At 37.7% G+C, this 18,235-nt stretch overlaps 1 protein-coding gene across 6 annotated transcripts in view; it reads left to right on the top strand.

Moving 5' to 3' along the window:
- The window catches only part of LOC127429130 (actin-binding LIM protein 3-like), a 146,252-nt gene that overhangs the window by 84,534 nt on the left and 43,483 nt on the right, over positions 1-18,235 (top strand). For all 6 annotated transcript variants that reach the window (XM_051677968.1, XM_051677971.1, XM_051677970.1 and 3 more), the window contains exons 8-10: positions 4,848-4,906; positions 6,490-6,561; positions 10,798-10,953. In XM_051677968.1, coding sequence (XP_051533928.1) covers positions 4,848-4,906; positions 6,490-6,561; positions 10,798-10,953 — 287 coding nt within the window. The remainder of the gene's footprint in view (positions 1-4,847; positions 4,907-6,489; positions 6,562-10,797; positions 10,954-18,235) is intronic.

The raw sequence follows: 18,235 nt of genomic DNA, 5'->3' as shown, positions 1-18,235 counted from the left end.
GCCTGCACTTCTGAAATATCACTGATGCCGTATATTCAACTGATCACTCAAATGCGATTGGCTCTTGTATTTAATTTGAACAATCCTGTCATGTGACTGATTGCGACGATCTAATGTTTGGATGTAATTTTTACAATGGAAGTGAATGGGGCCAATTTTTGGAGGGTACTGTATAAAGGCAGAAATGGTGAAACTTATAGTTTTATAAAAGCACATACGTGAATTCTTCTGTTAAAACGTGTATTATTTCAGCTGTAAAGTTGTTTAAATCATTGTTTTTAGGGTTTACAGCGTTACGTTGTCATGACAATGAAGTTGCTAAATTGGGTGTAACTTTACTCAGAAAATGTTGGTAAGTGATTTTATCACACTAAAATCATGTGTATAAACACAACTCCTCGGTTGCTACTTTTCTGAAAATCCACGAGATAGGTTGCAGCTTGATGGAAGTTCTCCGTTGAATGATGATGGCTTGGTGATCTACAGCTGCATATTAATGTATTTGGGAAGCATATTACTTTGAAGATTTGCTGAGTTGAACTTTTTTTGACATTGATAGGATTGATATTAGTTGTATATTATAGTCACATAGCCCAGAAGGATTTGAACAGATGGCAGGAGCTGTATATTACAAGCTTCATGCACAATGCTAGCAGAATTTGATACCTAGAGTCAAACCATCAGACAGTGCAATAGAGATGCAGGAAATCAGATTAAGCAGTTGCCAATATTCCCTGGTATAACGCTGTTATGTAAAGTCCAGTCTCTCTTTATTCTTTTATCTTGATTTTGTTAGGCACCTTAAAGTGTGACTTGTTTATTTATGTGTATATATAGAGTGATAGATCACCGCAGCTCTGCTCTGATATATGGCCCTCTGTGACTCAGTGTTGATAAGTGGGAGTTGTTTGGAAGTGCTCATCCACAGACCCATTTCTTTGATCAGGCAGAGTGAGTTATGAATACTGAGGAGGATACAGCATGCTGGGGGAGAGTTGCTGTCTCTTTAGGGCCCTTGATTTACTTTAAATAATTTTAAAGTTTACTTTGCGAGTTTAAAGTTTACTGTCCCAGGGTTGTGTGCCATTTAGAACTGAATTAAGAATACCTTTAAATTCCAGTTTAACTGCTGAATAGCACACATACATCACCCAGACATCTATTTGATGTGTGTGTCTACATCTGGAAGATGTATTTTTTTACATGTTTGCTCATCTGCAGTACGTCAACAAGACATATAGTAAGTCAATAAGTATTTCTCGGATGTCAATAAGACATTCAGCAGATGTCTTTGAGATGTTGATAATTTTGGATTTTTGTAAATCTAGTGTAAATCTGATGATCTTTTTCTGATGTTTAGCAGATGTTAATTAGATTGTGATGATTTCCAGATGAAAATATTTAAAACAGACATCTCTGTGATGTATGTGTGTTATCTGGGAATGTACAATTGTAATTAAAATGTGAATTTAAGAAAGTATAGTTAAAATGGAAAGAAATACATGTAACTGCTGTGAGCGTAGTTATGTTATCTTACAGCATATGGGGTATTTTCAGAAACATTCAATGATTTTAATAATCAATGTCTGAAATGTTACATACAGAAATCTGTATTTAATTTGTATAAATAGTTTATTATATTAAAGAAATTAACTTTTATTTTAATAGATAAAATTTTGAGGTCAGTATTTAGATATAAAAATGTATTTAAAAAAATGTGCTGTATAGCATTATTCTGTTTTGATGGCTGTGTTAATTGTTTTAACAGTATTGAACTAAACAGAATTTAGAGAAATATGGTATGTAAAATTCAAAAATTAAATTAGAAAAATAATTATTCTTCATATCAGGGATAAATGGGCATAATAATTATAATTTATGATGTGATTAATTATGTTTTGTCCCAAAGATTGTGTTGGAATGTTGGGGAAGCTATTTTGAAACATTTTAGCTATATAAAAATTGGATGAAACTATTTAATAATTTCCCTAAACATAGAAGTAAATCCACTACAGAATGCTTCAAAAAAAGAAAATCCACTATACTTATCTTTTCTATGTTAAGCAGCTGTCTGTCTATACTTGTGATGAAGATGAGATCACATTTTATGACCAATTAATGCAGAAAACCAGCTATTTCCAAAGGTTGCCACTGTATGTATTCACTTAGGGTGACATTCTCCTTTGAACATTAACCATGATTTTACTACATTAACCATCGTTTAATCATGGCATTTAATCATGGTATTAGTAAAAACCATAGTAACCACAGAATGAACCTCGGTTACTAAAGTCATGGTAACTACAATATTGCTATAGTAAAACCATGGTTACAATATGGATATGATAGTATTGCTGTAGTAAAATCATGTTTCTGGCCAGAAAAACACAGTTACTACAGTATTACTATAGTAGAACCATGGTTTCCACAAAAAGACTTGGTTACTACAGTCATGGTTACTACAATGTTACTATAGCAAAACCATGGTTAAAGCTGCACTTCGGAACTTTAGACTCTCTAGTGACATCTGTGGATGAAACATAAATTGCTAGCAACTTGCAGAGGAACATTTTACGTGAGTTGTGTTTTGGCACTGCTCATGTTTTGAGATAACCTGCTTTGCAAGTGATCATCACACTTATAACAAAATTCTTAATTACATATTTTAATAAGATTGTTCAAGTGTTTTATCCACTACACATTAATATTTATATTGTACTACACATATCAATTTAAGTGGTGAAAATTGTGACATGGCTGACATATTAGTTCAGATAAAGACACATTATTTTTTATATTACAATCTATAGCCTCAGTGGACAATGCAACCGTAATACTACAATAGTAGGTCTGTGCATTGCAAACTGTAAGACTGCTATATAAAAACACAAAACGAGGATTCGATAATGAAGGAAATGATATATACTTTATTAAACATGGAAATAATATGCAGAAATATGCAATATAACAGTTACAATAATAAACAGTTTCCTAAAACGTTTCTTTGGAAATAAAGTTATAAAAGAGAAATGGTTACATGCTAAGCAAATGAAATTAATATATGCATTACTGTGCTATAAAATTGGTACATTATAAACAAATTGAGATGAGCATACATTTATGGGGATCCACCTTGTGCCTATAGTGGCATTTAGATGCATTTTTAAATTGTCCACTCTGTTTAAACATACTATCTGATGAAAGGGGAATGGACAGTGACAACAGCTTGTGCATTTCTGCGACAAAAGAAATAAAGCAGCAGCGCACACACACTTGGGGTATCTAAAAATTGCAGCAATGTTATAAAATACTCAGAAGTCATGAATATTATTAAACATGTTACAGTAACTTAGTAGCCTATTAAAAACATTGTGACTGGGGGGCCTGGGTAGCTCAGCAAGTAAAGATGCTGACTACCACACCTGGAGTTGCAAGTTCGAATCCAGGGTGTGCTGAGTGACTCCAGTTAGGCTTCCTAAGCAACCAATTGGCCCGGTTGCTAGGGAGGGTAGAGTCACTTTGGGTTAACCTCCTCGTGGTCGCTATAATATGTGGTTCTCGCTCTCGGTGGGGCGTGCGTGAATGCCACGGAGAATACGTGCTCAACAAGCCACGTGATAAGATGTGCGGATTGACGGTCTCAGACGCTGAGGCAACCGAGATTTGTCCTCCGCCACCCAGATTGAGGTGAGTCACTATGCCACCACGAGGACTTAGAGCGCATTGGGAATTGGACATGCCAAATTGGGGAGAAATGGGGAGAACCCCCCCCCCCCCCCCGCCAAAAAATAATACATTGTGACCGGTAAACACAATATCCCCTAAGTAATGTTCGATTCATTAAAACATAACAACCAATAAAACTTCAACAACCCTATGAGAAAACACATCCAACCAAATCCAACCCGACAGCTCAAAATAAAAAAGCTGAATCAGGCTAAGACAAGGACATGATTTTGAACACAGATTTTTAATGTACTCATTCAGTAATGGATTTTTGTTCACTGTAAACGAAGAAATCTTAGGTAGTGCAGCTTTAATTTTCATAAGGGTTAAACAATAGGTCGACAACTTTATATTGAACATAAAATTATACTTAATATACATATGATATAACCTAGAAAACACCCTATTTTATATAACTGAATCAAAATATAGTGAAAACAAGACGGCAAAGTCCCTATAAGGCTGTTCCCTATAAGGGGCTCACGTGAATCAGTGAATCATTTATGTGAACTAGTTCATTTACATGAACCATCTGAAAGAACCGACTCACTAAAATGAATCAGAGATCCCTACACGAAATATAAGCAAGTCGTTTATTTTGAATGGTTTATTTACATGAACTGTCCGAAAGAACCGATTCACTTAAAACCACAAAAAGTGGTTTTCCCAGCGCTACAGAGAGAGAGAGAGGACGGTTTAAGTGAGTGTGTTTGTTTATTCCCTTGGCTCCATTGCTGAGTTCAGAATTTAATGTGAAAAATGTAGCGTTTTGTGACTATACACTGCTAATCATTGGAAAATGTCACTTATACGGGAAAAGCTGTGAAAATAGCTGAACTACTGGCACGCTAATGAAAAATTTAGTTAAGTAAGTAGCGTTGCTACTTTTTGTTAACTACTTCCCAACACTGTTTGGACTAATTAATTTGCTTTCTTTGTTGTGACTGTGTTGCATTTCTTTTAATTGCAGTTCAGTAAATTTCTCTTCTCGTCGTTACAATTCAAATTCCTGTTCAACATCCTGTGTTGTGTGGCCAATTCAATTCAAGTTCAATCTCATGAATTGAAAGGAAGCATTCTTAAATTCTGAATTTTGCTCATACTGCTTTGTTGTCTTCCAGGTTCGGAGGTCTGGCACCCCATGTGTAAGCAGGCGGCAAAAATGGAGCGCAAACTCAGAGTAGGTGTTTAGACTTGCATCAAAACACCAGTCTTTTTGACTGACAGATATGTACAGTTTCACAACACTTTATTTTTAACAAGATCCCTGATCATTTCAGTCTGATGACAGTTTAACCTAATCGTAACAGTTTAACTGCCACATTTCAGAGTAGATTGTTTAATGAATTTGTCACAATGTAATAAAGTTTTGCAAAGAGGCTGTTATTAAATGATGTGGCAGGTAGAGATAATTTTTGCCCAAACAGTGCTCAGTATTGAGAATCTTGCATTACTAACTGTAAGAACTGTAATTATTTTTTCAAATTGGGACAAATTTGCCTCTGCAGAACAAGAATTGCCTAATCATTGAACTGTGTGTGTGTGTGTGTGTGTGTGTGTGTGTGTGTGTGTCAAGTCATTTTATTTGTATAGTGCTTTTCACAACACAAAAAATGAAAATTCAGTCTTTGTTTACTCACCCTATTGGACTTTTTTTTTTATTTTTTTTTTTTTTATCCTCTTTTCTCCCAATTTGGAATGCCCAATTCCCACTACTTAGTAGGTCCTCGTGGTGGCGCGGTTACCTCAATCCGGGTGGTGGAGGACAAGTCTCAGTTGCCTCCGCTTCTGAGACAGTCAATCCACACATCTTATCACATGGCTCGTTGTGCATGACACCGCGGAGACTCCCAGCATGTGGAGGCTCATGCTACTCTCCGCGATCCACGCACAACTTACCACATGCCCTATTAAGAGCGAGAACCACTAATCGTGACCACGAGGAGGTTACCCCATGTGGCTCTGCCCTCCCTAGCAACCGGGCCAATTTGTTTGCTTAGGAGACCTGGCTGGATTCACTCAGCACACCCTGGATTCGAACTCGTGACTCCAGGGGTGGTAGTCAGTGTCAATACTCGCTGAGCTACCCAGGCCCCCCTTTATTTTTAATTGTGAAAAAAATTTGTGCTCAGTGATGTCATAGAATGGCAGTTTATGGTGACAAGAACACAAAAGTATAATTCAGAAATCTAATAAATTATTCCATGAGACTCATGATTGTTATGAAAGCATACGATAAGGTTTGGTTAGAAACAAACCGAAATCTAATGTATTATTTAGTGAAAATGTTCGCTGACCAATGATCTCCTGCGCACGTTTATGAGTCTGCACGCAAGCTTTAGAGCTCCTTGCATGAGAGCAACAGTAGTAGAGATCTAATACTAAAGAGATTTAGTAGCTCAAACTTTATTAGATGTTTATCTTAATTTTTTCTGTCATTTTCTAGTCTCTATCTAGGTAATACAGTCTCTGTGTGTTGTAGTTTATGTGACCTGTGTGACGTCTCAAGGCAGCTAGTAGATGGTCGGTTTAGCCAGTCTGTCTGCTTCCTGACCTGGGCCTTGGTTAGTCTAACACTATCACTAATAGGACTATGAGCCAAATTACTAGAGAGGGGAGCGGCACCTTCCCCGGAGGGATGTAGTCCGTTTTCCTTTAGCTGATCAGGTTCTCCCAAAAAACACATCAAATTGTCTTTAAATCCTATGCCATTTTCTAATAATGTGTGTGTGTGTATGTGTGTGTGTGTGTGTACTCCTGCAGCTCAGACGTACCTCAGAAGCCTCTATCTCTCCACCTGGTTCCAGTATCGGCTCTCCCAGTAGAGTGATATGTGTGAGTACTGCTGTCATTCAGTCATTTGGACACTTTAAACTGTCCAGAACTGTTTATAATTAGTTGAAATGTATGAGTAGAATGGAAGTTTCCTCTTCCAAGGAGTTTATTGTTTTGATTAGAGCAGGTGACATTTAAAGACTTTCAAAAATCTAAATACCTAAATGTGAACAGAAAAGGCTTCTTATTTGCATTTTGGTAATTGAATAAAAAATAAAAAATTATATTATCAACACATGAAAGCGCACTATGGAACCTTCGGGCTCTCTATCATCTGTGGTTGAAACCTAAAATTGCACGTAACTTGCGGAGTAACATTGTATTGTTTCTTTCGTCAGTTGTGTTTTAGCACTGCTTTTCTGCACAGATGACTCTCATGGTTTGAGGTTACTTGATCACCATATTGGAGATACAGTATATCTCTGAGATATTCACCTACAAAGCCAGAGTCATGATATGCTATTTTTACATTGATATATTTGTAGTCAATTAAATAACATTTGTAAAAAAAACAAATGTTATTTTTTATTATTATTATTATTATTATTATTATTACATGCAGAAAAAACCCATTCCTTTCCCTTGCAGATGCAATGTACTGAGCAAAAAAAAATAATAATAATAATAATAATAATTATATATACAAATTCACACACATCAAATAGCATTACATATACATAGCATTACAAGAACAGAACACACCATGTAAGAATTTTCATATCAGTTTATATACTAACATCATCCAGACATATTTTACTTAATATTGGCTTCCATATTTGTTCATATTTCTCAGGTTGTCTTCTTACTTTATAGATAATTTTTTTCAGGTTGACTGTATGACAATAGCTCATTCCACCATTGTTTATTTGAAGGATCTTTTGTCACTTTCCATTTTTTTATGTACATTTCTGCAGTCGTAAATAGTAAAACCGTCTTCTTTTTTTCCAAATCAGAATCATCTACTAAAATTACGTCTCCTAATAATGCAATTCTAGGATCTATTGGTATTTTTTTCTTTAAAACCGAAGACAATTTTGCAAATATATATTTCCAAAATATTTAAATTTTTTTACATTTCCAAAACATATGATATATTTCTGCATTATCCATGTGACATCATGGGCAATTTGAGTATATATTAGCTGTAATTAGTGACATTTTATAAGGAGTAAAATATGTCAAATGTATTATATTATGTTGTAATAATTTATGTTTAGTACTAACAAGAAGTTTATGAGAATCTGTTCAAATTCTTTTCCATTCAGTTCCTGTATATTCACAATGTATCATATTTTCCCAAATTATCTTTCTTTGCAAGTAATCACTTCTTAATGCATCTCTTAAAACACCATATATTTTAGATATGAGACCTTTATTTGAGTTGGTAGTGCACAGTATTTCTTCTACTGGAGAGCATGTTATACTAGGAAAGTATTTAGCTGAGTGAACTACCCAACTTCTAATCTGTAAATATATATATATATATATATATATATATATATATATATATATATATATATATATATATATATATATATATATATACATACATACATACAGGTGCATCTCAATAAATTAGAATGTCGTTAAGAAGAACATAAGACAATTTTAATTTTTTTACAATAATACACTGATTTCTTATCTCTTTAGATAAAGACATGGTTACACGCTAAACAAATTAATATGTATATAAGTAAAGGAAAACTTTGCTTCAAATCCAAATCAGTACATATTTATACACTCACAATATGCAAAACTCCGAATTTGTGAATGTTGGGGAACATTACCAGAAAACCTACTGTACACTTTTTGAAAACGCTATTATAGCAAGATCTCCCATGCACAATTTAAATATACATTTTAGGCAGTGTTGTCACGTTACCAAAATGTCAGTAGTCAGTACCAATATCAGTGAAATTTGACTATACTCCACACCAAAACTAATAACTAATATGTTAATTAGGTTATAGTTTCAAGTTCTAACAGCTGTATTCAAGTAAACATTCAGAAATGTAAAAAAAAAAAAGTAGGCCTAATGAAATGCGTCATATAACTACATAGATCACAGGTCTTTACTGCATGATTATAATACAGTACATTAATACTTTTTAAAGCTAATAAAGCTATCCAGCAAATAGCATTGTGATTTTCTCGTATTCTTTTCGTTATAATTGTTTGATTAATATTAACGACATAGTGTCTATTTCCTAATGCACAGATCCAATATTTTGATACAAATCCCCTTTTTTCTTCTGTGTTTACATTTACTTTAGAAGAACTGACTGTGTTTCTATTAATACCTCACCTAGACTGGCATTTTTAAGTGTATTTGACCATCACTCAGGTGCGTATCTTCATTAAGGTCAAAGTATACTTCGGTTGTCCGCGTTGCTGATCGGAACACGCACAGTATGCGCAGACTGTCTGCGCGTGGCCCAGTTTTCTCGACACGCGGACAGTCCTTGTCTGTGCGCATTGTCGGCGCATGCACCTGTCGTTGACTGTACTAGAAGAGTATCACAAAGCATAGGTGTTGAATGTGTTCGTATTCGCTCGTGGTCAAAACAATATACTTTTAAAGGCTGAGTGCTCGACCATGTGCAAGACGGCCTGGAATGCAGAAAAACAGTTTACCCAAGCCTTTACCATGAGCACACATTAGCATGCACACAAAAAGAAGCCGCCTGTCAGTCAGGGGTTGGTTAGAATGGTGAGGGAAAAGTCATGTATATTCATGACAATACCTGCAATGACTTATTAGTCAGAGAAACTATAACCCAACCCTGACCTACCCCTGAACCTAGCTCTATCCAATCAGGTAGAACTTTCCTCATAAATATGAATGAGTCTTCCCCTGCCATCCTACATTTTGGAATTCTGCACGAGCAGAAATTAGGGAAAAAATTTGATTTCTAAGATTCTTGTTATTTGTGTAGTTTCTCTCTCTACTCCCTTTCCCTTTTGACCTGTTAACGAGATCAACCAGTGGTTGTCTTGCGATCGACCAGTCGATTGCTATCAGCATACTGAGCACCCACGTTATGAACACTTACCAAACATTAAACACATTTATATGTAATGTTCGATTTATTAAAGCATGACAACCAATTTAATCTTCAGAAACCCTTCCTGAAAAATTATCCAAGCATTATAGCAAGCAAACAACTTTGACAAACAGTTAAACAGCTAAACATCCATCTGGTGACTGCTGTAGCTTCCCCAGACGCCACAAAGGGGCCACACAGTAGCAGGTCCTTCTCTTCTGTGCTTACGGACATGACGTAAACACACAAGGACGAATGACGGCCTGCAATTTCCCACCAAATCTAACCGACAGCTCAAAATATTGTTGTAGGCTTAGGGTAGTGAATCAGGGTAAGGCAAGAACACTGTTTTGAACACAGATTTTTATGTACTCGCTCAGTAGATGAAGTTACTGTTTAGAAACAAACACTAGGTGGCGGCACTTCCGGGATCTTTTGGCACCATAGAAAAGAACTAAGTTCAATGGGGGCTTCACTAAAATTGACCTGAAAATGCCCAAAAAGTACTGTTTGTGGGGATTAAACACCCTGTTTCTGAAAGATTATTGGAGATTTGGGCTTCTTTAAATTTCCACATTTATAATAACTTTTAAACAAACATTATTACATTCATAATGCTTAAAAGATTATTAAAACTGCAGCACTGCCCAAATCCACAATTGAAATCTGCTGCTCAAAAAATCCCGGAAGCGCGGTTGTCTGCGGTGTGACGTCAAGGTACTTTCATATATGATGGAATATTGTCAAGAACAAAAAAAAAAACATAACTATGAATTTGACAATTTCTTAGTTTTTGATATGTGTCCCTTTTGCTTTAATAACTCATGCAGGGACTCCACAAGTTTGTTCAAAACCTGATGATTCATGTTATCCAGCATGATTTGAGAATGAATATCTTGTGTGCTTCAATGGAAGCAAGGAAACCCGGCCTTTCATACAAAGGAGTTAACATGGGCAATGTCACAAATCTGCACATTTGATTAATGACCAAGAAATAGGGCAGAGCAATTGCAATGTGTCAGTCATTTGAAGCTGAGTGAGTATGTTTTATTTAAACTTTGAGTAATGTCGTGTGTGTGTGTTATCTATGCAGTCTGCAGCAGCACTAGATCTCTGTCTATCCCCGCAGGTTCTGTCTCTTTGTGTGTTTCACCTCTCTTCTGTTGCATACTGTTCTGTGTCCTCTCCGCAGGCTAAACTGCAGAATGATATCCTTCATTATAAGGATCTGGCGGCACTGCCTAAGATTAAGTCTATATATGACGCACAGCGGCCTGATCTCATTCCCTACGAGACAGATCACACATACTCGTCTGATGACAGGCTAGAGCGCTACAGCTATGGCAAGGTACTACTGCTAACACGGTGTCTCCTCATGCATGCAGTTTTGTCTGTTTTATTTTTTATTTTTTTTTATAGAATCCATGTGTGCTTCTAGCTTTCGGCTTGAATTTGTGTTTTGTAAGGTTGATGGAAGGCAACATGAAACAATATTTCCAACACATTAAACTTTTATAATGTGACATATTTCAGAGTGAAACTAATTATTCAGGAAGAAATCATGTAGGACTGGACTTGAATTTTATCTATTGTAATCTGACTGGTTAATATTGGATTAGTTTGATTGGAAAATATTGTTTCTGCAACCACGCCCATACAGAAATCTCATATACGGCCATACATGAACATAAACTCAGCAAAAAAAGAAATGTCCTCTTGCTTTCAACTGCTTTTATTTTCAGCAAACTTAACATATGTACACCAGCTGCATTAAGTACTGCAGTGCATCTCCTCCTCATGGACTGCACCAGATTTGCCAGTTCTTGCTGTGAGATGTTATCCCACTCTTCCACCATGGCACTTGCAAGTTCCCGGACATTTCTGGGGGAAATGGCCCTAGCCCTCACCCTCCAATCCAACAGGTCCCAGATGTGCTTAATGGGATTGAGAACCAGGCTCTTCGCTGGCCATGGCAGAACACTGACATTCCTGTCTTGCAGGAAATCATGCACAGAACGAGCAGTATGGCTGGTGGCATTGTCATGCTGGAGGGTGATGTCAGGATGAGCCTGCAGGAAGGGTACCACATGAGGGAGGAGGATGTCTTCCCTGTAACGTACAGCGTTGAGATTGCCTGCAATGACAACAAGCTCAGTCCGATGATGCTGTGACACACCGCCCCAGATTATGACGGACCCTCCACCTCCAAATCGATCCCGCTCCAGAGTACAGGCTCATTCTTTCGACGATAAACGAGAGTCCAACCATCACCCCTGGTGAGACAAAACCGCGACTCGTCAGTGAAGATCACTTTTTGCCAGTCCTGTCTGGTCCAGCGAAGGTGGGTTTGTGCCCATAGCCGACGTTGTTGCCGGTGATGTCTGGTAAGGACCTGCCTTAGAACAGGCCTACAAGCCCTCAGTTCAGCCTCTCTCAGCCTATTGCGGACAGTCTGAGCACTGATGGAGGGATTGTGCGTTCCTGGTGTAAATCGGGCAGTTGTTGTTGCCATCCTGTACCTGTCCCGCAGGTGTGATATTCGGATGTACCGATCCTGTGCAGGTGTTGTTACACATGGTCTGCCACTGTGAGGATGATCAGCTGTCCTTCCTGTCTGCCTGTAGTGCTGTCTTAGGCGTCTCACAGTACGGACATTGCAATTTATTGCCCTGGTCACATCTGCAGTCCTCATGTCTCCATGCTGCATGCCTAAAGCACGTTCACACACATGAGCAGGGACCCTGGGCATCTTTCTTTTGGTGTTTTTCAGAGTCAGTAGAAAGGTCTCTTTAGTGTCCTAAGTTTTTATAACTGTGACCTTAATTTCCTACCGTCTGTGAGCTGTTAGTGTCTTAACGACCGTTCCACAGGTGCATGTTCATTAATTGTTTATGGTTCATTGAACAAGCATGGAAAACATTGTTTAAACCCTTTACAATAAAGATCTGTAAAGTTATTTGGATTTTTACAAAATTATCTTTAAAGTACAGTGTCCTGAAAAAAGGACGTTTCTTTTTTTGCTGAGTTTATATATATATATATATATATATATATATATATATATATATATAGTTCAGATATTTAAGCATATATATACAGTACATATTCAGTATGTATACAACATATTCATTCCACTTGTATTTGGGAAAATATGTTACATATATGAAAACGCCCATTTTTACAATATTTTGAAATATACGTTGCATGTATGTACAAGTGTGTGACTTTTTTATATCAGTGAAAATATATATTTCAAATATGTGTTTAAAGGAATATTTTTTGCTTAAAAAAAGGGTTACAGTGAGGCACTTACAATGGAAGTGAATGGGGCCAATCCTTAAACGTTAAAATATTCTGTAATATGTTCTGGCATTGTGAGAAAGAGGAAGTGGGAATCAGGTATGTTGAACTCAAACTCAGTTCTTTATTATCAGTTTTTCAAAGGTGGCTTTTCAGCCTTAACTCAGGGTCACAAGCACAACTAAACTCTGCTGTGTCTCTCTCTCTCTGCGTCTCTGCCATGGTTTCTCCTTTTATCGCTCTCCCCACTGCTTACTGCAATCAGAATCAGGTGTTAGTCATCATAGCGCTCAGGTGTGTACCCTAACCGCTTTCTCTCCGGATGAACGCTCAACCACGCCCCCGCTGTTTCATAAATGTGTGGGGAGCAAGGCGGAGCCGAGTGGCTTCTGGGCATAGCGAGGCCGGGAAGATAAGTGGTGAATGACATGCACCTGCGTGCCACACCGGTCTCGCATTCCAGCGAGAGTGGCGGGAGTACTTAAGGAGAAGAGACAGTGGCAGACGGGAGAGAGAGACACAGGAAGCTGTTTGTGTGGGTCTGCGTGTCAGAAGTGCGGGTGCTGAAAAGCAGCGCATATGTTGAATGTACGGCTGAAAAGTCTTATTGTGGAACGCTGAAAAGTCTTCGACAATAAATGTCTATGTGCTCTGTCAACCCGGTCCCAGCTTCCTACTTTCCCCTCATTAATTTTTACAGTATGGTAACTGGACACAAACAATATGCATGCTAACATGGTTTCAGTATAATTAAAGGTGCACTCAGTCATTTTTTTAAATATGTTGAAGTGGCTTACATTGGCTTACACTGACACTTAGTGGCCTGGATGCTGCATCATTCAAACACAGTAGTTTTCAATTTCAGATGCCATTGTAGAAATTCACTATGCAAAATAAACCAGGATTCATTTAATCCATGAATGCAAGTGTCCAATAACAGGGCAGTTACTGTGATTAAGCAAGTAGTATGTGGCTGATCATGTGACGCTAACATGGCTGTCCCCATGAGGCGCTCCTGTCCCATGTAGAATAAAACAGCTTTTATAAGTTTACTGATATGACTGAAAGAATAGGGTGACAGACACTGTGAATGGGGCCTGCCTGGGAGCTATGGGCCCCTGGGCTTCAGCCCGTGTAAGCCCGTGCATTAATGCGCCCTTGGTCCCACTAGTGTTGGGGATTTTGAAACTTCCCAGTGACTCAAATCTTTTGAATATGATTTGTTCATATTCATTCACTGATTCGTTTAGTGACCATTTCTGCAAATTACACCTTTGCAATAGTAGGTGGCGACAAATGAGTGTCATTTACCAGTTTTGAATGAGTCATTTCATTGAACCAAAAGCACTGAGTCATTCATGTCAGTAACAAATCTAATTGTCCTTTATTAAAATTTGTGTATCTTCAATTCTTTAACTTAAGCGTGTTTAAGCATCATAAGCATTTTCCCACAAATTACATCAAAGCATATCTATTATTTTTTTTAAACAGCTGAAAATGGTTTATCAAGCTATGAAAAAAAAAACAGAACAATACTAGCATAAAAAATTATTTTTAGTTTCAATAACATCAGTATAGTATATCATTGTAAAGTGTAGTCATCAGTCACTTTTAATCATAATTCAACTGGCCCTTTTCTTTTTGAATGAGATTGCCATACTGAACAAACGACATGCCTTCTCCTCTCGTTCAGTTGGTCAGCTGATCCTTGTTCACAAACAAGATGACTTATTCATTAATTTTGTTCGCAAACAAGAGTATCAGTAAATTACATTTGTTCACGAATGAGATGTCTCATCTCATTCAGACTCAAATCAGCGATTGGTTCAGTGCAGGGGTGTATTCGTTCAGTGGGTCAAACCAATATGCTCCTTAACAGCAAATGAGAATAAGAACCATTCATTCACTTTTTTCAAAGATTTTTTACAAAGAGGAGCCACGTGACGCCATGCGAAGGGCAGACGTGTGAGAGACAGCTCTGTGCACTTTGCAATTTTTTTTTATTATTTTCATGATATATTCCGGTGAAATACGATACACCCAGTTACACATTTACTGTTTGAGGTAAACATGGCAAAGAAGTCAAAATCCTCGGGCTCTGGAGACATTAAAAGACACTTACGGGTTCAAGATGAAAGCCCAGACAGGCCTGTGGACCGGCGACTTGATTTGGATGGCGCGGCGGGAGAAAGAATCCAGCATCAACTGTCCAACATGTCGGTGATGTTGACGAAAGTACTTGCGGACTTGGAAGATCTCACTGTAATACGTCGATCGATTACGACGATGGAAAAAAATTCTCTGAGCTAGTCACAAGAGTGACAGATGTTGAAAAACGAATCAATTATTTGGAGTCATCGGAGAGGGAATTAGCCACTAATCCACCCGTGACCAAAGTTGATTTGGAACGTGTTCTTGAAAAGCTTGAAGATCTTGAGAATAGAAGCTGCAGGAATAACATTTGAATTGTTGGAATTCCTGAGCATGAGGAGGGCAGAGATATGGTGAAATTCCTAGACGAGCTTTTCCCGAGTCTGCTCGATATAACAGGCCACAAGCTGGAAATCAAGCAAGCTCACAGAGTCCCAGTTCACAGATCTGCTGAGGGAGAAAGGCCCCGACAGATTCTGGCCAAATTTTTGAGATCATCCGATAAAGATCTCGTGTTGCGCCAGGCGAGGAGCAAAGGAAAGCTTTCTTGGAAGAATTACAATAGTTTCTTGTTCCTGGACTTTGCAAACTCGACAAGAGAGAAATGCGATCGGTTTAAGGAATGCAAGAAACTCTTACATCAGTGGAAGATCACTTTTGATCTATGTTTCCGGCCAGACTGAGAATAAACACCAAGGATGGCTGCAAAGTATTTATTTGGACAGGTGGGCTTCATTACACTTATTGATGATTGGGAAGGTTAATGTAATTAAAATGAATTGTATTCCAAAAAACTACCTGTTACAGTCTCTCCCTATAGATGTCCCCCTCTCTTATTTCAAGCAATTTGATAGCATAGCGAAGTCCTTCATTTGGAATGGTATGCGTGCCAGGTTAAACTTCAATAAGTTACATAGGCCGATTGACAAAGGTGGGTCAGGCCTACCTAACGCCTAATGTTATCAGAAGAGCTGCGGCCCCAAGTAAACCCCACCTGATCTATATGTGTAAGAGATGTCATAACTTTACTTAATCGGTTGGCCAATCTTCAGTTTAGGAAGATCTAATGGTTCCACAAAGTTTCTAATGTCTTCATCTGTAGACGAAGATGTGGAACTATAAAGATCAAGATAGAATTCTTTAAAAGTATTATTAATATCAATGGCTGAGTGGTAAAAATGGTAAAAATGGTGCTCAATGGTAAAAATTTCACCACCAGCAGATTTCACTGAGGGAATGATAGAAAGAGACCCTCTCTGCTTTATATATCTTGCCAAAGCTTCCCTGCTTTGTCCCCCGACTCAAAGTATGACTGTCTTGCCCTGAATAACCAAAACTCCACTTTCTGCGACAAAATAGTATCATATCTATATTTCAGTCGGGTCAATTCTCAGCTGACATACGGCGCTTCAGCTCTGCCTCTGCACTTTTAATATTTCCTTCCAACTCCACGAGATCTCGTGCTTTGGATTTTTTGATGAATGAGGCGTACTGTATGATCCGACCCCTAAGAACCGCCTTAAGTGCCTCCCAAGCCACGCCCACAGAGGATACTGAGGACCAGTTGGTCTCCATATAAACACTGATTTCAGTCTTTAACATTTGTTGGAAATCAGGATTTTGCAAAAGGGATACATTAAGGTGCCAACAATATGATTTATTTTTCTCTATATGTGGCATTCTCTAAACTCACCAGGGCATGATCTGAGACTAAAATGTTTCCACTTGAGCAATCAACCACAGATGAAATGAGGGGTTTGGATTTAAAAAAAAAAAAATCTATTCAAGAATAAATCTTATGGACTGATGAAAAAAAATTATAGTCTCTACCAGATTGGTTCAGAAGTCTCCAAATATCTGTAAGACCAAGATTTTTACACATCCTGTGAAGCGTCAGTGTTGCTCTAGGGGGCTTACACACTTTTGCTTCACTATGATCAAGGACTGAGTCCATCAAAAGATTAAAGTCTCCTCCCAAAATTATATCATGAGGGGTGCCAGCGGTTTGCAACATCCCTTCAAGATCTATAAAAAAGCCTTGATCATCAGCATTAGGTGTGTAACTATTAGCCAAAATCAGACTTTGCCCCTGAATTTCTGCTAAAACAATAATGACTCTTCCTAATTTATCATTAAACTGTTTGAGACATTTGAATTGTAGATGTTTATTAATCAATATAATGACTCCCTTGCTCTTACTTGAGTCAGCACTAAAGACATGTCCACCCCATATCTTCCCAAATTTTTCAGCTTCCTGCGGGGAAAGATGCGTTTCTTGAAGAAACACTAGATCATATTTCTTACGTTTAAGAAAATAAATAACCTTCCTTCTTTTTATAGGGTGCCCCAACCCCAAAAGATTTTGTTTTATTATTATGCATTCAGTCTCAGACATTTGGCTCATTGGTCGCTTCCACCTGAAAGAGCCCCTCCCTGGTTTTGTATTGAAAATGAAGCTCTTGCCCCTATCTCACGAGGCATAGCCTTTCGATCAAATTAATCGGAGAAGTTAAGTCACACCCCGTTATTTTGCATTTACACTCGATATGGACAAAAGTGTCCAGAGTGTTTAATTCAGATATTTATTTAAACGTAGCCTCGAGCATATGGCAGAACCCTAAACTATGCATTAATAAGTCCCCTTTCTGTTGGTCTGATTGGATTGTGATGGGGGTTAATACACTCGGTGACCTATATGAGAGTGGATTATTGAGACCTTTTGAAAATTTGGTTAAAAATTGTGGGATTCCCAGATCTCAATTTTATAAGTATTTACAGCTGCGCCACTTACTCTGCACTGTTTTTGGGAGTGGCACGCACCCCCCTAGAGCAGCAGATACTCTGGGAGTGGTGATTACTGCTTTTGGAAAAAGTCATGGGGCATCAGTGTATTACTCCCTGCTAATTCAGAGTCTGGGGGACGGAGCTTTAAATTCCCTCAAAAGATTATGGGAGGAAGATTTAAATTTATATATATATATATATATATATATATATATATATATATATATATATATATATATATATATATATTTATTTTATTTGTTTTATATATTTACTTATGTTTGACCACAGGGTTGGGGGGGCGGGTTTGGGGAGGGGGAGGTGGGTAGTGGGGTTTAAATATTGATTTTATATATATATGTTTTGCATTTCATTGTTATTGTATGATTTAATAA

The sequence above is a fragment of the Myxocyprinus asiaticus genome, chromosome 38 (assembly GCF_019703515.2).
Source record: "Myxocyprinus asiaticus isolate MX2 ecotype Aquarium Trade chromosome 38, UBuf_Myxa_2, whole genome shotgun sequence".
Taxonomy (NCBI): Eukaryota; Metazoa; Chordata; class Actinopteri; order Cypriniformes; family Catostomidae; genus Myxocyprinus; species Myxocyprinus asiaticus.
This window is presented reverse-complemented; position numbering and strand designations above follow the sequence as displayed.